The sequence below is a fragment of the Rhea americana genome, unplaced genomic scaffold, assembly GCF_003343005.1.
Source record: "Rhea americana isolate MKP2758 unplaced genomic scaffold, rheAme1 scaffold_0, whole genome shotgun sequence".
Lineage (NCBI taxonomy): Eukaryota > Metazoa > Chordata > Aves > Rheiformes > Rheidae > Rhea > Rhea americana.
The window spans coordinates 15,954,723-15,981,121 of NW_028185037.1; the positions used below are offsets into that span (position 1 = coordinate 15,954,723).

The 26,399-nt window shown below is 37.4% G+C and overlaps 1 protein-coding gene across 1 annotated transcript in view; it reads right to left on the reverse strand.

Annotated features, from left to right (window-relative positions):
• The window catches only part of ADCY8 (adenylate cyclase 8), a 121,465-nt gene that overhangs the window by 70,098 nt on the left and 24,968 nt on the right, over positions 1–26,399 (reverse strand). The window contains exons 2-3 of the mRNA XM_085325825.1: positions 22,096–22,245; positions 1,896–2,026 (exon numbers count right to left, since the gene is read on the reverse strand). Coding sequence (XP_085181951.1) covers positions 1,896–2,026; positions 22,096–22,245 — 281 coding nt within the window. The remainder of the gene's footprint in view (positions 1–1,895; positions 2,027–22,095; positions 22,246–26,399) is intronic.

Sequence of the window (26,399 nt, forward strand, 5' to 3'; positions counted from 1 at the left end):
AGCTATATATCACTCAAGACACAGTTCCCAGGACACAAGGTAGATTCACAACAAAATTTTGTTGCAAAATCCCAGGCTTTGGCCAGCTGATTGCATCTGATTTTAGGGATTTGACTGATGCACTTAAATTAGGAATAACTTCCTTCCTGATGGAAGGAAGGGAGAGATCTGTCCTCAGTACTCTGTAATTTCACATAGATTTCACAAAGGTAAAGTATGTGCCATTACTTGGATTGTTCCTCATTCTTTCCATTGACTTTATAGGGATTCTAGTGTGACAATACTTTAAATTTAGATGCAACAGATAAACTGTACTCAGTAATAAATACAGTAATGATGAGGTGAACAATAAAGCATGGTTAATGACAATTCAACCCTTGCTCAGGTGCACAGGCTGGTAAAGGATTAATATGAGGCTAACAAGTGGGTCGGGATTTGGACTTTTTGTCATTTAGAAAAAGCAAAAAAGTACCAAGCAAAGTAAAGAGGAATRAGCATTAAGAATAGCTTACATTTTGATAAAAATAAGATCTAGAAAGAATTAACTTCTACAGTTTTCTTTACCAAAAGGAATGACAAAAAACTATTTGGATACTAATTTTAGAGATTCATATCCTATTGGTTTATGCAGTAGTCTGTGCTCAATATTCATGAAAAACCACAGTGAAACACAGTTTTGGATAAAGTCTAGTCCCTGGTAGTGTTCACAGGAGCAGACCAATATCTGTACTTTAAAGCATTTGTTGTGTTCACTTTACATCTCTTTCAAGCAGAATTTCTGTTTAGACTTTTCATCCCTAACTATAACTCTTTTCTTTTGAGGTTCAAAGGAAAGGGCCATCTTCTTCCATTTTGATTCTTCTATAGCAACACTAACACTAACTGAGAATGGAAGAGTAATGAAAGAAATTTTAATTTAGCACAATGCAAACTTTTTGTAAAGGTCCCTGATACTTTCCACCAGACTTAATAAAAGAATATGTCTGAGCTACTGTAAGGCCACATAAAAAGCAGAAAATCAATTTACTCTTTTATAGAAGTTCAACATTATGTTTATTGAACTGGCACAGGCACAGTTATATTAGGACTGTTAAAAGGCAAAGTACATGCTTTCCTACCAAATCATATCCCTTCATATAATTCAAGGTGCTGATTTTCACTTACTTCAGTGATGGCAGCTTAATCATTTGCCTCTGTGGTTTGCAACAAACTTACAGCAAAAGTTCCAAGCTGAATTAAATATTCTGATTGTGGAGAACCACAACAGGATCAAGGAAATTCTGTAACTTCATGGAGTAAAAGCTGATAATTTTGGTGTAAATGTGTAGAAAAGATATGCTACCCATACACGAGCTCATAGGATGACTATTATCTTCCTGCTAACTAATTTTGTGATAGACAAAATTTATAGGAGAAAAAAGGAAAAGGGAGTTAAGAAAAATGATAATCAAGAAGAATTGTAAAATGAAAATGGCTACTAATCAGAATAGACATGTGACATATTAACAAATTTGAAATGGTCTTACAGTCTTCATCTCATTTCTCAGACCGTAGTGTCAACCAAGGCTCCCACCTTCACCAAGCAAGGGGAAATAAGGTCCTGATAGAATCTACGTTGACCTGCGAGCAGGGCTCCCTGATCCGTGCAACCCTGACAATTTCAGCAAATGGAAAAATACCCCAGTCCAACCTTCAGTGCTCAGTTCAAATGCCTCTTGGCATGGCAAAGGCATCAGTTATCTAACGTATAAAAGAATTCTCTGTTCAGGAATTAAACCAAGTTATGGAGTAATTCATTATTTTTTGAATGAATAAAGCAGCAGCAAGGAAACTCAAAGAACACACATTCGCACCAGCTGAGACCTTAAGCCTTAGCGAGAGGCTTCTCCACCCACCTGACATTCTCATAGCGATGAATGTAGATCTTATGAAACTGGTGTTGCAAATGCTCGTCTTCTACATTGGTCATATCATTTATCATTTCCAGAACTACAAACCGTGGTAAGACAGAGAGCACCAGCCGCTCCTAAAATAAAGGTAAAACCCAAGCGTCAGGCCCGTTCATATCAATCTGAATTAGTACTTCACAGAAAAGTACTTCACGTTGAGTTCTGCCATTATAAGAGTCCTGGGTAATGGGCCATGTAAGAYGTGATTATCCTCTCTAAAAATTCTAGCTCAGGCCGTTTGTGATACTTCACATTAGCAATCTGACTGAACCCAAAACATAGACCCTTCTTTCTCCCCTCTCTCCCTCTCCCCACAAATTTTTTCCTCCATTTTAAACTTACCTGTTGGTTACTTAAAGATACATACTAGTTATGATCTCCATTACAAGTTTTTCATGAAATGCTACTTAAGGATATATCATACCTATATTGACAGGTATAGGGCCGAGGAATTTGAAAGTCTGCAGTAGAAAGATTAGATCTTCAGTGTTGCTTATTTATYAGAACTTACAGACTGAGCATTTAATATTAATAAACTCTGTAATTATTAGTTAACCTGGATGTCAAGCAGCAGCAAGAAATATCTGCAGGAACCTGAATCCTTTTCACCTAATGAAAAAGACAGCATTTAGACAAAGTTTAGCCCTATTGMCACAGATTAGAGACAGGGATAATATAGCCTAATGCACAACCAAGACATGCTTRTTGGAGCAAGTTTTGTCATTGATTAGTTTAGATGTAGGGTTACACTAGTAACTCCAATCGGGTTTAGAGGTAGGGTTAYGCTACTTAACAGGAACTAAGCAACCACCTTCAACTACATAGCATTCGATGTAAGTCAAGCTAAAGTGCATTTAGTGGCAGGAGTATCCAACGTTAACAGCGGGCTTTGATTATCTTCAGAGCCTATCCATTTTGCCAGTCATCTTCATTTGGGTCAATGGGAAATGGAAGAAAGTTTTTGCGAGTTATGAACTGGTATGGAGCATTTTTATCCTTGCTCAATGAAACATGCCAGACATACAGATTTACAAGGAGAAAAAGATAGATAAGAATTGATTACTGCTGTTGTAAACTCTACAAAAAATACTGAGTACATATGAGACTCCAAGGAAGACTAAAAGCACATGGGAGGACAATCACAAACCTCAGATCATTCTGGAGAGTACAGCTCATTTACAATTCCATTTTCAGCCTGTATCACATGAACACAGCTCTGCCCTATGACAAGAGCTGGGAGTATCTGTTGGAGACTGTCACATATCACAAATGAAAAAGTAAGTTCTTCAAAAGACCTTAGGTAGTTTAGAAATTTAGATCTTATTTACGAAATCAATGTAGACAATTCAGATGCATAGATTTTTAACRTGGTTTATCCTCAGTTGTGTCGGAGTCTCTTTTGAAAACAGGACTTTGCTTCCTAARTACACTTCTGATTTTTAAAGTCACTTGGGAATCTCTAAATCATTTCAACAATCTGTAGACTTGAAGTGCTTACACCATTTAAAAAAATGAGAGTAGATTTCAAAGTTTCTTGAAAACTGTATGTGTAATCTCAGAAATAAGCATTTATGTGTGTCAGTAAAMCAAATTTCCAGGATAATTCATCTGGCTTGAGACCTTTCTTTATAGACCTCCAAGGATAGACTGTGAGCTGAGCTGCTCTGCTAGCCCATCGCTGACTGCTCTTTTTTCCCAAAGGCTTTATCTCACCTCCCTGTCCCATGATGGTTCGCATCTGTGCACATCATATACTAAGGGCTACACAACAGCAACTGCCAAAGTAATCCATGCAATATATAGCCTTCTCCTACCCCTGAAAGCATATGGGAGTGGGAGCATGAGTTATTCTGCAGATGACAGCCTGTTCCTGTCCATCTTCTTGCTTTTAGGCACTAAGCAAATTGATGGGCTTTCATGCATTTGTTGCATAGATATTTATGACAGAGAGCATATTGAAAAAGAAGAAACTAATCTATTTGAGATTTTGGCATATGGTGATGCTCACATGTAAATATCAAATCTCCCAAACAAAATAGTTGGTTRCTGCCTCGTGATGAGGGAGTTTCCACTACAAGGGTCCTTGCAGCAATGTCTTAAGCTGGATGAAGAGAGACTTCTCACACCACTGATCTGCTAGGTTATTATAACCCAGCTGACCATGGTCCTATGTGACCATTCCAGCACATGCATAATTCATCATTACTGATACATTTTAACTAACTATAAAACATACCTTAAATATCTTCMTACAAAAAATTCTACATGACCGTTTCCGCAGGAACATTTTCTGCCGAATATTTACAAATGGCTTATTTATGCACAATCTGTTCACTTCTGCAGCAAGAATAATCTAAAGCAGGTCCTAGATGGTAGACTCCCTGCAGGATGTTAATCACAACACTTATATGTATGAATTGGACTAGACACAGTGGGAACTGCATTTGGGAATTTCTAGAATTGTCTGAAATTGCCACCTGGAAAGCTTCTGTAGCAATCAGTCAGTATTTAATTGTGGAGGTTCAGTCAGTCTCCTAGTTTCAAGTTGCCTTAGACCAGTCCATTATCTCCTCTATGTAGGCAACTAGTCAGGGAACTGCTGGATCACCTAGGGAATTAGTGAGGTCTACTGAGGTCTACTGAGTGTGCCCATAGGCACAGATCTGATAGCTGATAACACCACTGTTATAGCTAAAGAACAAACTTGATTTTCATACTTATAACTCAAGTATCATAGCTCTTGCTACACATGTGGATGGATTAGACAACTTTTCAAAGAAGTACTAGGTTCAGTCAAGTAATGATAAATTAAGACCATCCTCTGCTGCTAGAGGAAGGTAAGTGAAGGCCCTGAGCTGGCATTCACAGTTTGTGTAGCCATAACCCATGGCTAACTTGTCTCTTGACAGCTTTAGGTAAGGAAGACTGCAAATGAGACCAAAAAAATTTAAATAATACTATTCAGATTATTACTCTTTACTAGGAACACTACATATCATATTCAGCATTACTGCTCTGCTTTTTCTATGTCTCAGAAACACTCAAGAAGTGCAAGCACTATAATACATATAGTTATATACATTTATTATTAGTGTATTAAGGTATATGTACATATATCATAAAGTAGAAACWTTGCATTCCAGCAACTGGTGTTATATAAATACTGACCATAGTTATGTAGGGCCAGATGAACCCTTGAAGGACTGTTAAATTCTTTCTTAAAAGTCGTGAAGACTAGATAATGCCTAGAGAGATTTTCCAGTGTTCGTACTTCAGTGTCTTATCAGTTTAACAATTCTGACAGATTTTCCAAGTATCCTATCTATATCTGTTTCTCTGCAAATAAAGCTGACTTCTTTTTGTCTTTTGCAAAGTGGACATGGTAACCATTGATTGCCTCCTTCCCTGTAACAATCTTTCTGCACTTAAATGCTGTTATCTTTACTGAGATCCCTGCCCTCAGTCTTTCTTTTCTGGATTAACTAGATTTGTCCAGAATTGGAATATATCACTCCTTATCACTTTGAAAAATACCTAGGAATTCCTCAATGAAGTGGTCCAAGTTACTGAGCATCATTTGCTTTAGAGGATCACAAAGAGTGAAGTCTTGTGGGGTTTGACTAAAGAAGAGGCTAGTAATTCTGTAAGCTACTTATTACCAAATTTCAGATGGTGTGTTGGGGAATAGAAAATAGATCTAGGGAAAGACAGAAGTCAATCTACAAATCAGACCTATGTGGAGATGATAGTAATGAGGTGGAAGACACTGACGAAGTAAGTCTTCCCAGGAAACATCCTGTGAGGAAATACAGTGCATGTATATATATCCTTCTGATTTCTCAAAGTAGTTCAGTGCTAGCACTGTGGAGACAGCACTTATCCAGTACCAAGCCATGGGGCAGGGGGATTCAAGAGCAACTATTACCTCTCACAGTTAGCAAGGGAACGGCAGTTATTTCCATAAACCCTTTCTCCATAGCACTCTCATCCCGTCCATCTCACAGTAAGAAAGACCCTTTACAGATCTGGGAATTGAGATTGGTGTTGATACTACACATGATACGGGAACAAAAAGTTTTCAGGAAACCAGTTTCAGGAAAGAAAACCTCCAAAGAGCTAATTTCAAAATCCCTTTACTGAAAATATTAATGTGAAATAAACGAAATGATTCAAAATAATGTCGTAAATATTTGATGAGAAATAAATGAGTTRTATAATTTTAGAGGTTTAATGGAGATAAAAGAGCCCTGCAATATTCTTATAAGTTTTAAGGTGTTAAGAAATTCTAATAGATTGCAACCCTTTAGCGGTAAGTCTTAACTAAGGTTTTAAATTGTGAGGAAACAGATTTTTTTTTACTGCTATCTTCTGTTTATTACTGTCTCCTGTTTATTGTTAAGACATTCCTAACTGAGAAGAGTTGCTAAAACACTATTTCAATGACAGAGGTGCCTGTGTGCRGGATAGAGCCCAATATTTCAATATCTAATCATAAATACAATGCTATGTTATCACAAATGTATATGTAGAGGTCCTTTATAACTTTATTTCTGGGAAGCCTTGATCTAATATTTACATTAATTTATGTATTTCTTGGCTAGCTAAGCTAGTCTTATCTTGTTTTATGGCTTGTACCAGCCATTCAGATGAAAAGTTATTGTTCCCACAACATTTTGGCAATGCCATTTCCTTTGAGTTGTATTGCTGTAACATAACTTGTGCTGAAGTCTTTAACTTTTACAACGTTCAATAAAAGTTCATAAAAGTCTATTTATTAACATTAAAACACTTCCCCTAGCATTCCCTATGCATATTTTTTACCTTTTATATATYAGGAGCAGTCTTTTGTTCTGTTTGTACCTCATCTCTCAGAACTCAGAAGAGTTTGAAGCTCCTAAAGGTCTACACTGGCCACATTCAGGAGAAATTTGAGAATAAAAGGCAATTTTGGCTGAAGTTAGGAGAATATTGTACATTCTTCTATCAGCTCTGTGGAGAGGACCATCCTTAGTGAGTACCACAGGCAAGTACAAGTGAAAATGCACTTTTCAGGCAAATATGATGCTTCTTGACATTCAAATCCTAAGTCTTAAAAAGGCATGTTTTTTGAATCTGAGCTTTCAGGTTCTTTTAGTGCCATAATTCTGTYTTGACATTTAGCTCTACTTAGTTTTATTTCTGTCTACAGTTACTTGTCCACTTGGTTATTTGTACATGTTTTGAAATGCTATTTAAGGGTGAAACCTGGGCCACTTTTACAAGTATCAGTCCGGCACTCAAGAGTCCTGGGGTCAGTTTCTTCTTGAACTACTTGATTCTAGAAATAATTTAAACATATTTTACACACTTTATACTTTCTCCTAAAGAAGTTGGTATAAAAGAGCTTGTTGTTGGGGAGCTTGATACAGGAGGATATAACTTAAAGTAATATTATTCAGGTTGTGTGGCATGACCCTTTCTTGAGGAGCAAAGGTGCTCAGAGAGAACATGGTAGAGCAGAGATGTGACTTGTACATTGATGGTATAAGTGAAGGACAAAATAGTCATGGAACTACTGCCTTAGGTAGCAACAGAATTAGATACTGTAGATGAAAAGTAGAAATTTACTAAATCAAGGCCGGCTTCAGGAATGCAAAACAATCATGGGAGCACAATGAAAGCCTACAGGGAGAAGAGGTCATTGCCAAGATGATAAAGACAGTGTCAGCTGATACAGAGTCGGCAGTGAGTAAGCATGCAGTKAGCTCATTGTTTATTCTGGTAAAAAGCCCAGCTTTGACCCTCCCTTTCCCCATGTAAGTGGTACTAATCTTAGCACAGCTATGTTATGTTGACTTTCTTCCACTTTTCCCACCTGGGAATTTTGCTATTCTCCCCTCTTCTTCTGATGAGTAAAAACTGAATGTGGTGCTTGTGACAGTAAGAGCTAAATCAATCTCTCAGGGGATCATTTCCACTCCTGCAAGCCCAGGTTCCCACAGGAGTGCCTGACCGCAAGGTAGCTCCACCACTCCCAAGCAAATCTCCCAGGGCCTCCTAGGATGGCATGTCTGGAAACAGCTGCTGAACAAAAGCTGAGATCTTCCAGAACCAGAATTGGTTTCGATATTTTGTGTCCTTCTGGCTCTTAAGCTATTTATTTCTTCACTATTACAATTGCTCAGTATGACCRTATAATAAATCCAACCTTTAAGTAAATCAGATCAATGTTTCAGAAAGCCATATGATTACAGTGGTTGGTGAGTTCTCTGAAGATACTTTTACAGTAATGCAAAATCTTTTCACTGWAAAAAGAAATATTTTTCCTATTGTTTATTAATTATTAATTTCCTATTGTATTATTCCTTGTAGGAAGACAAATAKGAATATAAATTCAAAAAGAAAAAGAAATAAAGAAAGAAAACAAAGATTGGTTATTACTGAACTACTTATTAAATCTATGATAAAAGAATATGAAAAAATGCCATTTCTTCTTAGATATATGGCTWAAAAATGGAGAATATACTTCTTTTCGTTCCAGGAAAGGCTGCTGTTCCTTGTTCGAATTCATTTGAGAAGGTATCAAGCAGTGGCTCTAGAACATCCATTTAGAATAAAAGATGGTTCACTTGGCACATGTTCACTAAGCTAAGGAAAATGTGCCCAGCATATTTGATACCTTAACCTTCATGTTACTTATTAAGATAAGTTAAATGTTCTTGGCTGCACATAAGATCAGGCAATGACCCATAAAACAGAGGTTAATTAGTATGGCTCTATTGCAGTCCTCCTCTATTAATACTGTTGCATGTGCAGAGCTCTTGTCAGAACGCCAACTCAAATTGCATACACAGCTCCTGTCGCTTGTCATAATCTGTATTATGTGTGCCATGCTACGAGGAATATTACTGGAAAAGTAACGTAAATTGCATATATGTGTCTGTATAYCTATATGTATATCACATATACGGATTTGAGCCAGTCCAGTGACTACTGCTGAAATTTCAATAGTCACTAAAATCTTCCCTTTTGGGGCATCACTCTCAACTGTCCTTTGCTGTTCTAAGCTACCCTTATGCCACACCAGCATGCCAGGCTGGTGGGGATGCTGAACCAGGTCCCTTCCACAAATCAGGCAGGGAGAGCTGGATTATAGAGTAGATCATGCCCCTTGTCTCTTTTCCTACAGCTAATGCTAGTATTCTATGGACCAGGAGATGTCCTTTCATGACAAGCCTGCAACCCAGCAGTACAGATTGTTCTTTGGTTATTTGAGAATATGGTAGAATATGAAGGAGTCACTGTATCCCTTCATAAAAGATCCTTGCCACACAACTCGCATTTAACATARGTAAAACCCATGATTCTTATTTTACAGCTTTAGAAATCAAGGACCACAAAAAAAGATGCAGTTGTCTGGAGATCATGTACAAAATAGCAGTAGCATATCACAAATAGAAAATTGCATTTTTTTGGGGGGGACAATCCTTGCTACTTGCATGATTAACGAGTCATCATGATTAAACAGAGATCAAGTTTATAGTCAGTATCTGTTAGGTGGTATTTTCAGGGAGAAGGGAAAGACACTAGTGAAAAATATGTTCTCTCATTTCAGAGAAAGACCTAATAAGAAAGTGTTATGAACTCGAGGGGTGAAGAAATCTACATATCTGTCTTTGTTGAAAGCTTGCTACTGGCTATCTGGAGATAATTCAAAGGTAAGCAGCAGTAGTGGTAAGCAGTTTGAAAAGGAATAGAGATATATTCATTCAAGAGAAAAATCATCCTAGAAGAATAAGAGATAGTAACAAAGGGATTTTATAAAAGAGATGGTGATCTATTGTGCCACTAACTATTCACAGCATGAACCCAGTCAGCTCTAATCTTTAAGATGGAGTCAGCAGATTTGAAAGTAAATAAGTGGAAAAAAAGAACCTTTAACCCACAGAATAATTAAATAAAAGAAAAAGAGCAGCTGAAGTGACTAACAGTACTAAAATAATGGTAGGTTTCAGGTCTAGATTCAGACACCTGAATTTTGTTGTCTACAATGCAGGTGTAGCTAATTTCCCATTACTGTCAGTGAGTCTGCRGAGACATTCAACAGATCAGATGTAAATCTCTACTTTACTGTCTCTGCATGTCTCTCTGGGCTCCTTTGTCTGTATTGACCAGATCTCATCTAGCTGTAGTGGGGGCACAGAGAGGTACAGCACATGCAGACCTGATCTAGGAGGTGCCTATATCTGGAGGTGACACTCACTCTCGATATCTACTCCTTTGGGAAAATTTAGGAGCAATGAACAGACACAGAGRGAATTAACTTCATGAGTTGTACATAGTCTATTTTAAAGCCTCAAGATTGTAACATTACACTTTCTCTAATGCCCACTTCTTGCTTTAAGCATCTGCAATAGTTGTTATTTGTGGAACAACTTCTCTGTGGTCTGCAGACACTGACGTCTACATCTTGTACTGAAATCAGGGGGTTTCAACTGTACTTACTATGGCACAAAGGTAGCTGGGCACATTCACAGCAAAGTGGGATGGCTCCCTGATGGGTAAATAATAACCTTTGGATAATTTTTGAGAAGACTCAATTAACTAGTACATGAAATCTCAGTCTTGTGAGTAAAAATTAAACAGGAGACCTTTCTGTTGGAGCTGATCAAAGAGAGCAAATTCCAGACAAACACAAAACGTCAACAAACAACATGGGGGCCTGCAGGAGGTTGCCAAGAGGAAGGTCAACCTCCCTGAGGTTTCACTGCAGAACGTGTGAGGGCTTCACCTCAGCAGGGTTTGCTGCCTGTGTTCTCTCTCTGCACTAGCCCCCATCAGACTGTCCAGGACAAACAGCAAAACGCCACCAATGCTGTCTGCGCTACCACAGGATTTTAGTTTGTTTCTCAATGTCTTTTTCAGGRTTGGCTTCACCCAGGGGTGAAAAGYCCCTCTTGTTTGACAGTTCTTTGGGGGTTTTGTTCTTCCTCCTGTATACGTATTCCCAGATTGGTAAACACATAAATATCTTCAATGTCTTTTAGGAGATAGCTCTGTAGGAGGAAGGGGTTGGATCGGGGAACATGAGTTGCTTATAGCTATTCTCAAGAGAGTTCTTAAAAAATGGAGCAGACATACCCCCAAAATGTTTAGGTTGACAGAGAATCTAGAGAAACTGTTCCGCACTTTCCATATTGATTTTTATGAATTGCTTTGCCAGAACTGTCAAGCTTGGCTTTACCAAAGTTTATAATTAATATCATTGAAGCTATATTGTCTTTGGTACTGATCTCAATTGCATGAGAAAAGGGTTATTCAGAGCAATGTTTAAGCTTTTTTGGAGCATACGAACCTTTTTTTACATTTAAGGAAAGTAGATAAAAATGGTATTGTTTTCTAATGAAAAAGTGATAATGTTCAGAATATATGTATTATTGTAGATGCCACTCCAGAAAATGGGAATTAGCACCTTTCATTATGATGAACAGCTCCGAATAGAAATTCCTTCATTCTTAATGCACAATGGACAGTCTATTTGCATCTGTTCTTTCTCTCGTCTGTGGAGACAGTAGCAAGTAATTAACAGAATACGGAAGGAACTGCAATAACTAATATGTTCAGACGTGCGAGGTTATGAGGTTGACTGTCAGCTTTTACTGCTTACTGCTGTAATATGCGATATGGGCCRTATCAACTTTCTTTTATTTGGATTAAGGCAGTTATTATTCCCACGTATCCTGTCTTTGGCTGCATACTCCACTTTGGCATCTGCAGTGCTCAAAGACAAGCAAGGCCAGATAGCAGAGGAGGATTTGGAGTCTCTTTTCCTTTAGCTATTGACTATGAAACATGGCAATTCAGGGTCTCCTTCAAATAGATAACTTGTTTTTTTATGAATCACCTCTTTTTATAATAGTGTCTAATTAGTTATTAAGAGGTGTTATAAGGTTTGTTGCAATATAAGGTTTGTGGCAATGTAGGAAGTAAATAGTTTCTTACACATTCTTTTTCTTATAGGAAGAATATTTCCTTCCCATCGTGTCCTCAGTATTGTGGCCCAGAACAGCACGAGGTGATATATGTAGCATGTGCGGAAGGGAAGGACTGTAAGGTACTGCTGTTTGTTTCCTTTGCTTGGGTGAGCAATGGTTTGAAGATTCAAATATCCAAAGCCCCATCATAAAATTCTGGCAGGGTTTGATGATTAGCAATCTATTGCCAGGTGTCAAAGGAGACACCTTTCTCACTAGCCAACTGTGTGTAAAAATATTGTCATCTTAATGCCTGCTTGCCATGAGCTTTCTGAGCAGCAAAAGTCTGATTCTAGGGCTGCCAGTTTGTATTTTAATATCTTCCCACTATCATTTTGGCCTCCTGAATACTTAGCTCATCCTGTAACATGCTGCGACATGGTGGAAACGACCCTTCCTGTTGAGGGATTTTTTTGGCAAAATACTTTTTACTGCTGCTGTGTGTATCTTTTAATTGAAAAATAGTATTCCTCCATAAAATATTTACAAAATTATTTATGAAATTATTTACTCCCRGTCCCTAAAAGAGAGATTAATCTTGTATAATAAAGCTGTTTCCTGGTAATGCTTTGTCATTTGAGCTCTCTTTTGGCTTAGGCACTAGGACCCTACACGTCTCGAGTTCAGTGCCCGTATGGGGTTCTAGCACTTAGCATGTGTCTTTACGGACTAAAGCAGTGTGCACAAGCCCCAGACTCTCTGGATCCAGATGCARGATCTTTTACTTCCTGAATGAAGATTATAATAGACTTATAACCCATTGTGAAAGTCAACCATCTAGCAAAGGCATTCAAAATTCAAAAATAATCTATATTACTACCTTGTCTTGTTGATATGAAAAATCATGCTTACAAGCAATACTGTCAGACAGGTAGTAGTAATCCATTAGATATATTTAAGGCAAATTTTATGTAATTTTGTATTTCTTTCTTCTAAATCTGATGATCTGTTAGGTGATTGTAGAGAAGAAAATTATCCAGAAGAAAAACATTTGTGTGGAAATATGAGGATCAGCTAAACCAGAAGTACTGTACTGTCTTGTAGTAYATTGACTTCCATAAATTCAGTTAGTGTGGATAGGAAGGACAAAGTCATACCCTAGAAGCAGGAGAAAGATAGATGATAGAAAAATATACTACAGATTGATACCATAAAGGCGTTAATCTTAAACCGTTCTTTATTTTATATAAATAGTAAGGGAGGTTAAAGGTAAAAAAGGTTAAAAGTAAGGGAAATTAAAACAGTTTCTACAAGTCAATTTTGTTCTTGAAGATCAGACTTTATGTCTTTTGTTCYATGCCTCAGTACACTTTCACTGTTCTTGGATTGTTTTGACTCTGTTGCTGTTCAATCTTCATGTAATCCTTCTGCACTGTTTATACTCATTTAGATACTTCTTTTCTCATTTTGTTACTTTATTTGCTATTTTAGACATTATTAGGCAACTTCAACAATATTACCAGTTATTGCAGATGATAATGAAATGGAAAGTAGCAGAAAGGAAGCTTGCACGCCATTTATTTTGCAGCTTTATGTGACTAAATCATCACTGATCAGAGAGAGGAAAAAATCTAGTAGGTCATCTATCCTAGTCAAAACAAAGAATCTACCTTTTCATAGACTTCTGAGACTCCAATCTCAAATAGCACAAGCTGGACAAAACTTCCTCTGCGAGATTTCTGGAGGTGGGAGGTGAAGTAATGGTCATTTTCTGAAAATCAAATCCTTTTTAATAGGCTTGTTTAGATAGATACTGAGACTGRGAGAAACAATCTATTTAAAAAATTTGATCTAAAATTTATGCGTTACCTTAAATTATCTTAGAAATGTCATCAATGACTTGCCTCTGGCTGAATTCTGTCTATGGCTACTGTTCATAGATAATTAAAAACCATTATCTGGACCACATATYCTCTATTAATTGTGATGCCTAACAGGACTTTTGAAAGAGTCCTCCCGCAGTCATTTCAGGGTGCTGTGGAAAGTTAATATAAAGTACTGATACTGAACAGGAGAGAAAAATTACCTTAAAATGGTTAAGTATATTTAGAGCTCAGGAAAGGTACTAGACTGATGAATTCAGAGCCTGGAGTTCTCTACTTATGCAGAGACGACTGTAATGCAGACCAAATGTCTCATTGCTGTAAAGAGCTGAAACTGCTTCATTCCCCTTACTCATTTCACCCTTGTCCTCTTTCCTGAGACAATCAGCAATGGTAGTTGGCCAGGGGCAGCTGTGATAATGGCTTTATTATTACTATTATTGTTGTTGTTTTTATTAGACACCTCTCTCTTTAGCAATGAGCTGAGAACACAGGAGACACCGGCCACCGGGTTCTGATCGGTGAGCAATCCGTCCTGTTCACTATTGACCAGCACAGCACTTGAACAACTTGTTTTAAAGATGACGAAACCACATGGATTTTCAGGAGGCCAGCTTTGTCACTAATGAACCCGATGGCTGGCTCGCTTTATCGCTAGCGAATCCAAAAGATGTATACTAGGGACAGGAAGCGCAGTTTGCTGTCTGACACTCTTTAGAGTTATTTTTTCCCTGTATAAATTGCAATTCAGGATCTGATTCTCATTTCTCTAGCACTRACTGTAAATCAGCATTACTCCATTTGAGTCCGTTTACCACTCTGGATTTACAAGGAGTGGGAGAGAAGGTAGAGGATGCTTCATACTTCAACCTATATTTCTACTTGAAAGCAAGAGATGTAGGCTATGTTTTGAGGATAAGAAGCAAATACCATCATTAGTGCAGTGCAGTGCACTCTAAAGTGTAGTCAAATAGAAACAGAAGGAACTGCACCTAAAATCTGACATGTAAAATGTTATTTTTTCTACTGCAAGTGGAGAAGAGCAGACGGGGCGTTTTGAGACTAGAAGATCTAGAAAATACATATACTCTTTCTGTGATGTGTTCCCTGATATCCACAGAAACGTAGAATAAATATATGCATATAAATATTGTATAGTTGTTTCCAAGAAGGGGGAGAAGCATGTCAACGGATTTATGGAAGAGAGGTCAACCTTTCAATATGGCTGTGGATTGTGAAAAACAATACAATATTTCCAGCATCATCCATTCCTTAGGTTGCTGGATGAACAACATACTTTCAGTATGATCTTTTAAGTATCAGACGAGTAATTTTGAGACCAAATTTCTGCTGAAGTTGTGATTCCTCAGAAGAGGACACTGCTACGAGAGAAAGTCTCGAGAGCAATAAACCTTTCCGGGCATCCCACATTCAACAGGTTGAGAAGGCTGAACTGCCTGCCCCTTACATCCGGGAGAACAAGAGTGTAAAACTTTTCTTCCACAAAGGAATCCTTACCACAGAATTCATCCAATTCAAATGTAAGTTTTCTTTAGAAAAAAATCTGATTAAAATGTAATCTCTAACTGGATATTACAAACAATTTTTAATTGGTCAGGTTATTGCCTACCCTTTAAAAATAAAGTATCAATTATTKTGATAACAATTTTTATTTAGTAAGGAGTTTGAACTATTTCTGACATGAAAAATAAAGGTTGTGGGATYTCTAAACCTCAGATTACTCATTTTTAAGCCAAATCTGAATTTTATCCTCATACCAATTTAGAGGGATTTTCATATCCTTAGCACCAATATAAAAATGATGTCTTTATAATGGTTAACCCTCTTAAAATGTCCTTTCCAATCCCAGCCCAATCTGCTATTACTTTAAAGGATGCAAAGTACTGATGGTTGATTAAAATTTAGATTTGTAAGAGCTAGATAAAACCTACACAGTATGTAAGCTTCTTTAAAAATACATGCAGAGTTCATCAGTGTGTAGAGAGCTTCTTAAATCTATGAGAAATAGAGATTGTTGCATGGGAAAGTGTGAAAAAAATCCCGTGGAAGCAGGGGTAGAAGGGAAACGAATRGTCATCCAGAACAGTTTCCTAATGGAAAAAGAGATTAAGACAAGATTACAGCTGTTCCCTAGATAAAAGACAGGAGACACTAAATTCGCTAGCAGCAGATGCTGTTCTTAAGACAAAGGAATGTCTTTGCCTTCTAGAAACTTAGTACCAACACCGGAAAAATAGAAAGCATGGTCATATTGAGAAACAAGCCAACCCTCTGCTCACCTGGACCAGTGGTCCTCTGGGGCTGGTGAGTTCAAACCCACCGTGGAAAAGAAATGGAATAATAACCAAACTGTTCTAGCTTTCAGAATGAGCTTTGCTTGGATCAGATTGACTCCCCTATGAGAAAGAGATCAGTTAGATCAGCTGGAACGGAGGTGGACAGTAAAACCGGTGGCGGGATGTCCAAGGGAGGAAATGTCTACTGGGGTGTTCTCAAAGATGACTCTTCTCATCAGATCACTTAATGAAGAAGGGATTTTTCTTATTTCCCCACAAATCTGACCAATCCCAGGATCCTGCCTGCGGATTCTTGTCTTCGCCCTGCCTTGGGTAGAAACGTCTGGGAAGCTCAGTGGATCAAGTACGACCCCAGCCTGTACCTTTTCACCTGGYTAATTCTGTCAGGACAAGAGGCAGATAGTGGTTATTTCTCCAGCTACTTTCTGTCTTAATTACTCTTTTTCCCTGAAATCATTCATAAGGCTTGGGAAGATACTGAGAAGGAGATTTATATCTATCTGAGAGAAATATCTCTTGGTGGAATTTGAGAAAATTTCTGCAGAAGGAGGGGTTTGCTTGCTAAAGATTGGAAGAGGGATATCAGAACTACAGCTAAAAATAGATATCAATGTATTGTGGCTTTTCTACCTTTTAGCACCAGGTAAAATTCACTGAGCCTGCAGTAACAGGACGCTAATTAAAAACAGAATAATTTTATTTATTCTGCTTTACAAGGTTAAAAACCAGATTATTTCTTTCTGATTTGAGTCTTAGTCCTTCTCTACAGCCCAGCACAACGGTGGCAGTGCAGCTCGCTGGTGAGCACTCTGTGCAGTAGGGAGGGAGTTTTCTTTTCATGAATGATGTAGAACCAGCTGCTTCTTGTGAGAACAAGAACAAGCACTTCACCAGAGGATGAATGTAAGCRTCACATAAATCAACACTGTTTTCACCTGTCATCTCAAACAACTGCTAAGATCCTTATTTCATAAAGTACCATCACATGCTCCAAATCTACCGGAAATAATGCAAATAAAATATTTCAGAGAGGTTTTRTGTTATTTTTTTAAACACTAGTCCAATCCAAAGATAATTCCTGCTAGTAGGATGYGCTGTTTAACAACTTAAATCAACCTTATTTCCCTATTTCTTGGTSTGGGCTTTTTTAGTCTCATTACGGATCTAGAGGGATAATGCACAAAAAATAAAAGTGTAGGCTCTATTTCTACAAATAGCAGTCTTGTAATTTTGAGGTCTTATTACAAAACTTCTAGTGTTAGGAGTAAGTGCTGGATAGATTTTTTAAATTAGTTAACACTTTAACTTTTGTGATCTTCCTTTCCCGGTAGTTTTCAGTCTCTATTTTCAGTTTCAGTCATAAGAAATTTTGTGTTAACCTCCTTACGCAATAATTGTTTTCAGACATGCATAATTTGATATATGTGTGGATGGTGGAGAGAGGGGCAAAGTGAAAAAGTTATCATCTGAGSGATTTTTTTATAACTAAGTAGTAATACTTGAAAGTTTAAAATATTAGGCAAATTTCAAGTGAAGATGAATTACTTGGGAAAGAGTAGGTAAGGGCAGCAAAGATATAGACAYCACTTCAATATATGTGTGGATTTATTACATCATTAATTTGAAAGATGGTGACTCTGTATAAAGAGAAATTGAAATGAAAATTAAACGTAATACAGGTTCCTGTTCTTCACTGAGGGCAATTACATGGCGTTTTCACAATGAGACAAATGACATATTCATTGTTTTTTGAAAGTCTTGCAGTAGATAATTAAGAAAGTAAGTTATGCTTTCCATTTTGATTGCACAGATATAGTGAAAGTAGAATTATCTGCTGTGCCCTTACAGTGAAATCAAGGTGAAACAAAAGACTGTGTCTTTGAAGTGCTTATTAGCAAAGCACTGTGCTGGCTGTAAGCCTCCTTGTAATGCAAAGATATCAAATCAAAATATTGACCCAAAACTTCAAACAGCTTGTGAAAATTGGTGATGTCATTGGAACTAGATGGATATAAGAAAACTGAGAACTTTGTAATAATATATCATTTGTTTATAGGTTACCATTAGATGGCCAAAACAAAACTGGAGAATATTTTATGTATATAATTTTTTGGTTATTTGAAATAACTATAACTTAGGCACAAGCAGGTAATTACATTTCATTAGAAAATATTTGAATTAATGATTTGGCCAATAACTAGTAAACTGGGACTTTATGACACATTATCTTGGCTGAGCTACCTTCTCTAGCTTGTTTCTAACTGGAGAATGGATCTAGGATGTAAAATGAGATTTACAGTTCTGAGACTGAAACCATAACATGGCATATAAACATTTTCTCAGAGCAAAGTGGTATTGCATGTCAAGCTGTAAAACTCCACAAAAGCACTGAAATAGAACAAGGAACCCTTAAATCCCCAAATTTCCCCAAGAAGAAAGAGAACATAGGCTGTAGGGAATAACAACATCTAGAAAACAAACTCTCACATCTAGCTGTCCATATTTCAGTTTAGAGTAGCACCAAAAAAAGAAAACATCGCCCAAAATAGAGTGGGAAAAACTATGATTTTTGTGGTTTCACGCTGAGTTTCTATTGCACTCTACAGAAAGGATAAAGGCAAATGAATGAATGAAACTGCTTTTACTGCAAAAATAGCAGCTTGTCTATACAAAATTTATCAAGAAACACAGAACGCCATCTCTTGCTTTCCACCACAAGACAAAAACTGATATAGTAAATGATGATAATTTGTGTTACAGAAAATGTGCAAGTACTCATTTAGGGATTTGTAAAAAGTCTCTGAAACATAAACAGGTCTTTACTTATCAGTATTACCATTTGCTTGCGCAGTTCCACGTGTCTGAGTGTGTCTCCTTCCTGTCTCTAAAATATAGCTTATGAAATGCTTGGCTCACCATTGGATGATTTTCCATGACCAGCTTTCGTAGGCATTACACAGTACCAAATAATGATAGAAATAACATTAATAGCTGTTAGAAGAATAGGAGATTACAAAAGGTAAATATAGGGAATATGGAGAAATTGGAAGAGTCATTTTGACAGCTCAGAAACTTATTTTCTTAGTCTTAGTAATGCACAGTAATGAACAGTATTTATATAACCTTTAAAATCGTAAAAGATTAAGATTTGCAGCCATATTAAGGCAAAAGTTTCTTGTTATGGAAAATTTGCTGGGCAATTTTGAGAACATCTTCCAAGGACATACTGATACAACAATTAGTTATTTCTTAATATGTATGTCAAATAGTACAGAAGAGTAAAATAGTATGTCAAATAGTAAAGAATATAGTCACTTAGAAATGAAATTGAATGGATACTTTTCCCTATTATTTCACTGCTGTATATACTCCAGAATGAAAATGACCTTAAATTTTAGGTGTCTAGTTAGTCTAGCAGTTATGTTTCTTTGGCAAAGCTCCTGCAGCTACTGGATAAGGAGGCAAAATTTTGTTTGCATCTTCTGTTTGGTATTTTTTTGACTATGAAACATTAAGATTACATTGGGACTCCTGGAATTGTTATCTGGAAGAATTACTCTAAGAAGTCTTCCTCTATTTACTTTGCATATTTTTAGCTCCACGTCCATATTTTAGAAAATTTCAGAAACAACAGCGCAACTATTGGCATGCATACTTTTTTTTTTTCTCTCTCTCTCTTTCTTTCTTTTTAACTTTACATGTCAGAGCTATTTTCTTGAAAGTTAAAGAATGAACTTACTAAAGTTCATCAGCATTTAGTCCTGATTTTTTAAAATGTAATATACATTACAAAGTGTATAATTTTTACTTTCAGCTAAAAATTCCCTGTATCATGAWATACATACGTCTTCAGGGTAGAAAAATGCTAGCAGTCTTTGGATTGTTGCCTGAGGATACTGATCCAGTAAGCAAATTCAAGCTGTTCAAAAGAAGCAACCATCCAAAATATGACATTGCCAGTCTTCTTACAGAATATATGCTTAGAAATTACTTAAAAGAACATTGTTTCAGAATTGAAGGGGCAGAATAACAGAGAAATAATTTCTATTCCTCAAGATATTCCAGTATCACAACTTTTTGCTATTGTTGTTGCTTCAAATCAGAATGGAAAGTTGAAATATATACATATATTACATATATGTTTGTGTGTGTGTGTGTGTCTGTGTGTGTCTGTGTAATAATAGAGTTCCAAAAAATTTGATGAGAAATACGTCAGAATATTTTGTTCCTAAAATTTGGGTAAGTTTTACATTAAATTGAGTTTTATAAGAGCTATTTCATGTGTGGTTCTAAGGTTTATATTTTCTCCTGTGGTCATTTTCCCTGACCAGAATTCCTTTTCCCTTATGCTTTTCCAATCATAAGATGCCTGTGGTGCACCACATTGGTTGGTTACGGGCAAATGTCAGCTGTAGYGGGGTAACTTTGCAGCAACTTCTGCTCTCTGGGGATAACATAGCACTGATGTCTTTCAAGGTGCTGGGTCAAGTCAAAATGTAGAGCTCCAGACCAACTGATTAGAAATGAAATACTTCAGATTCTACTTTGCCTCATGCTGGGAAACAACAACAGCAACAGAAGCAAACAGTTCAAAAGGGAGTGCTTTGTCTTCATTTTGCTAATGAAATAAAATTTCAGCAAAATTGAATTTCTCCAAAAATAAAAAAATTCTTTGTAGAAACTTTRTTTTCTAAAAGAAAAGAAAATAATTCCAATGGAAAATACTCAGAATCATCTGAAATAGGGGAGTCTTCTGTTAGTGTTTTATGATGATTTTTATGAAGTACTCCAGAAAAAATTAATCCAAGTAGAAGCTTACAGAAAGCTAAAATAAAAAAAAAAAAAAAACAAGACAAAAAAACAAACAAATCAAGAAAAAAAAAAACAAACAGACAAATGAGGTCCTACAATTAAGATGAAAACTGAGAATCCTAGATAACATCAATTTTTTCTCCAAAGCCTCCCCAGCCGACGCCGGTTGGAGATAMGTTCTGGCCTGGATAACTTGCATTACTCAGCACAGCTGGTTCTTCAGTTCTTGTGTAAAGACTAGAACGTGACGTCTTCCTACATGTCCTTATAATGGCACGGCTTTCAAAAAGTGAACAAAATACTAACAAAAAGCAATGCAACTGCATATACAACAGGGCAAAATAAATCACTAAGTCCATTTCAGAATAAAATAGCAGTATAACATATGTATAGGCCGTGTTTTGATCTCAGTGCAACTTTTAAAATAGCAGAAGGAGAATATTGTCCTGGTTTACATTTCAATGACTATGCAATATATAGGTAATTTGGGTTAAATCTCATTTCTGCTGCCTTGGTACTACTATTATAATAAGTGACAAACTTTCTCTTGTTTGATGATTCTTTTGCATTRAAAAGATGATGTACGTAGGAACAACCATACAAGTTCAGGTCAAATGTCCACCTAGCTCAGTATGCTATGTCTGACAGCGGCCAAAAGGAGATTTTTAGGGCAGAGTTCAAGAACGGAGAAAGGAAATAGTAATACATCCCCGCAGAGTCCTCACAGCTCCAGAAATTCATCTCTCAGACAAAGGAAATGTTTAAGTAAATATTTTATCTACCTAGATCAAGTTATCTTCCATTAATTTTCTTAGTTTTCACTCATCTTAGCATCCACAGCCCTCCAAAACAAGGCATTTCACAGTTTAACCATACTTTGTTTAAAAAGCTATTTTTTAGAAACCTGCCAGCTGCTAGCTTCATTTGATATCTCCTTGTTCTTGTATGGGAAAAGACAATGAAGAGGCATTGTCCATCCACCCTCTTTCCCAACGAAAATCTCTGAGCTATCATATCAGATCAATGCACACCAGCAAAACAACCGCGTGCAGTTCGCTTAACCTGTACAAATCCGGTGTCATTGCATCAGAGACAGCGAGGTTACAGATGAGCAGAAGTCCTGCTCTTGGCAAATTATCAGTTCTGGTTAACACAAAAATAGGAGTGTTTCTCCCGGTACCTGTCGCTGGTTTTCTGTCTCTAGCCTCAGTCTGGCTTCTACACATCTTCTGGTCTCCAGGAAGGCTTGACGTTGTGCTCGGTCTGATAGGTAGCTAATGAAGATTCCTGCGGTGTTCATACACATAAATAACGCTGCCTGAGCCGCTATCTGCAAGGAACAACAAACAGGATTTGGTCAGACAGCAGAGGCAAATRTATCTGTCTGAGAAATAAGGCATGAGAGAGAGAATGACTGCTCTGCAATCGTATAGGCTGTAAAACTAAATAGTTGGGMAAGTTTGCATAAAAGAATCTCTTGGATGTTAATTAAAGGCATCAAACATATAAAATTCTCTCCGCCCTGAGGAAGAAATATGCAGTATTTGGGGGCATTAAACTGTAGCTGAACCACAAATGATGTTTCCAAGAACTGACTCACAGCAATGATTAGTCAGGAATGATTACAAACTTAATTAACAATTTGTTTTTGCACTGGCTCTTCTGTAAAAGCAACTTTGTGATTTGTTTCATGGCTTAGTTTGAGAAGAAAGCCATATTAAGGAAAATAAAGAGTATCAATTAGCTAAGAATTAATATCGGTGAGAATACTTATTCTATTATTATTGAACAAATTAAATAAATTCTTTTTTAGCTGATGTCAAAGCACAAGCTTCTGAATCCTGAACTATTCAGCAGGAGAAGCTGAAAGGATAATCAAATGCTTACATAGCCAGTGCTTGTGTAAACAGACATCTTTCTTCACTGATGCCTGCGTAAGAGTTTCAAGATACGCYCTCCTTTCCATGTAGAAGGTGCAACACAGCTTTTCCCTTTGACTTATGACCTTAAAAGAGCCAAAGAGCAAGGGACCCTTGGGCAGCATGAATTCCAGCGGCTTATTTGTGTTTCATAAATACCTCTTCGTGCTTTGTATGCTTGTGAGGTAGAGCACATGAGCACTACTGAAATGAAGACTGTTTGGGAAACAAAGTAAGAAATGTGTAATATTTGTGTGAASCATGGGCACAGCACGGATCTGCACTCTCAGCACCTTTATCCAGCCCCCATCATCTCTGCCAGTGGTTACGAGTTCGGGTGAGCTCCTCTCAGTTCCAGTTTCAGTCAGCCTTTGGAAAGGGGGAGAGTGGAAAGTAGGTCCAGAAGTCATTAAAATTCCTCAAATGCAGTACGTTTTAGGAATAAACTGCTCTGGCTCTTATATCAGCTAAAGAAGCTGCAGCAACCCACTACACATCAAAAAACTGCAGCCAGCCATCTCCCTGCCATGAAGCAGTCACAGCAACAGTTCAAGCAAGGTGGCTCGCTGAAGGCACCCTGCATTTCAGGACCTCATTCCCAGCGGTGGACCACCCTTGAAGCAGGCTGTGTTATCCTGTGTGTCAGCACCACCTGYGCAGCAGGACTATCCAGGCTCTGACAGCTATTGTCTATAGCACCCTGGTTAATACCTTCAGAACTTCTCCCTCATTCAAGATCCTATCTCTGATACCTTTTTCAAGTTAATTACACCTTTGGTCCCTATGGCATTCAATGACAAAGATTTCATTAGGTACTTTGTGATAACAATATTTCCTTTTGTTTGCTTTAAATCACTGCCTAATCATTTATTTGAGTGTCCCCTCATGCTTATAATAAGAGAAACAGTGACTAATCATTCCCCGTTCATCTTCCTCTCAGCAGTCATGGTTTTATCGACTTATAGAATACCCTTCCTCAGCCTTTTATTTGTGAACTGGAAGAATTCTGCACTAATTAGTCTCACTGTGTTTGGGCATCAATCCATCTCTCTCTTCATTGCTTCTTCCTTTCTTTCTTACTTCCCTTCTACCTTGCTCTGTTCTGCTGGAAACTGTCCCAGAGAAACCTCCTTCCACTTTTGCTCCACAATAAAATCGACAACATAATTGTTTAGCCCATGAGATAACACTTTTTTGGCTCCCCAGAAGATCTCAAGATACCAAGATGCCAAGTTACTCAATTATTATTGACCAAATTAAATAAATTCATTTTTAGCTGATGCCAAAGCACAAGCTGACATGACAAAACACCAGTTCGGAATTATGCAGCGCAGTAGGACAGATGAAATTGGCTGTAGGTGGCTGGAGAAATCAACATTTTTCCCAGAAGCAGTGGCACGATACTCTTGTTTGTGTGCAAATTTAGTTGAAGTTGCACACAAGCTCAGTTTATACCCTTCTCTGCTAATGCTCTGATCTAGTGCCACTCACTTCAGCAGATCTCCTTAGAGCAGTGCAGTAGAATTTGGCCTTCAATTAGATTTCATGAGTGCATAATTCAGTTTAGACAAAGGGAATTATGGAAAACTTGCTACAGGTAAAAYGACAGTTTACTCAGTTGGAGGCAGAATCTGCTTTCCTTGAACAAAGTAGCCTGATTTAAGCCAGTCTAAAGAGTAAAATGCTGTACCTGGCAAGGATATTAATCTGTGGCTCTTTTTAACTAAACAAACAAGCAAAAAGACACATAAGACTTGAGTCTCTCATTTGCTGCTCCTTTCTTCTGCAGCTTACTGTGGCCGRTTCCAGAAGTCTTGCAGGACTTTCTACTGCGTATAAAGGCCACAAGCCAAGGCAGGTTGTGATTTCATAAGATGTGCACAGTTTCATATCTTTTTGACTGATGATCCAAAGATAACCAGTGCTCATACAGGAGGACAGCTGAGGTATAGGGAGAAAAAAAAGAATATCTTTTCACAGCATTTATTAGCCCTTTAGTCTGTTTGTACCTTGCACAGCACTCAAATAGGCTGCTGTAGCAGGGACAGCAAGTGATCTTAAAAAGCCATGAATGATATAATTCGATGTTAAAARGGGCTCTGGGAGATCTACTTCTTGGATACTGTGAAAACGCAAACAGAAGGTGCTTATCACCATGCTGCTTGGGAACATCAGTGTGACAGAACCAGCACCGTCCCCACTGAACCTGCAGCTGGCACATAATCACATCAYAGGATGAAAAGAGCTAAAGGAAGGTACTTGACAAGATTATGCATGTATCTAGAAGTAGCTGTTAAAATTTTTACCCCAAATTTCTGTTTCCCTTATTTCTCACAGGAGGTAATTAAAAGCTTATTTCACAGAGAAATCATCTGTCAAATCAAATTTACATTTATAAAATGTCCTTCACGAAAGCACCTTGGGGCACTTTGTAGAGTTAATATGAAAAACAAAGGCAATAAAAGAAGAGGAAGCAGGTCAGACAAGAAAGATAAGTTTAAATTTAACAGTACACACTGATTCAAATCTATTCTTTTWTWTATATATATATATAATTGTTTGTCATATCCTGTATCAAAAGCACTTTACCAAGGCAGCTAACAACAAGATAACATTTTGAGTAGATTTGGGAACCACAGGATCTCAGACAAGAAAAAGGAAAAAAAAGGGGGGGGGGAAGCACCAGATACACTGGCAAGGAAGAAGTATTAATCAAAGTAGGCACAGTAGGTACAGTATGATGGAGTGAGAGAATAGGGAAAGGAGAATTGATTGGAAAGCCTGTGAAGTATCTCAAAAAGTGTGTTGCTAASTGGTAGGTGAATCACAGCTACAGAGCATGAAATTCAGTGGGATACAGGTGAGGGAGTATAGGTTCTTGAGAGCAGAGCTGGGCAAATCATAACAGCAATTTGTAGGCATTTCTGCAATAAAACCCACCGAATTCAGTTTGCCCTTCATAGGGAGTTTATGCAGAGTCTTGTGAGTTTATGAAGAGCTGGGAGTGAATTAGACAACAGTTTGCAATTGCAAAAAGTTTTGAAACTTCAAAAATCCTCACTGAAGGATGTTGTATTCTGTCGCATTTCTTCTTTGAAAAGATGCAATTGTCCAGTCAGGGAGTGTAAAGCCTTAAGGAGAGCTGAAGAGCCCCCTAATTCAGTGCTTTCTGAGACCTACCGGTAATAGATACTTAAGGAGTSTATATTGCCTGATTTCCTCCATAACCTGAGGAAAAGTATTAATGAACAGTTAGAAATATTTCTCACATYCAACAGATTGGAAAGATGATTGTCAGTTGTTCACTAAACCTAAATGAGGAGTGATTGACACAAATCACCTTCAACTAGAACAGTTCAACCAGCTGTAGCAATATTGATTTGGAAACCACAGTAGAGAAGGAGGAGAGCAGTGTCTGTATTATTACCCCAACTGCACACAAATAATCTAATGTTTTCTGCACAATCTACTCTGTTATTAACCTCTTCAGCAGGTAATTTTGTCCTGATATGCAGGAAAAAAGAAAAAAACAAAGAAAAAAGAAAAAGAAAAAGAAAAAAAAAAA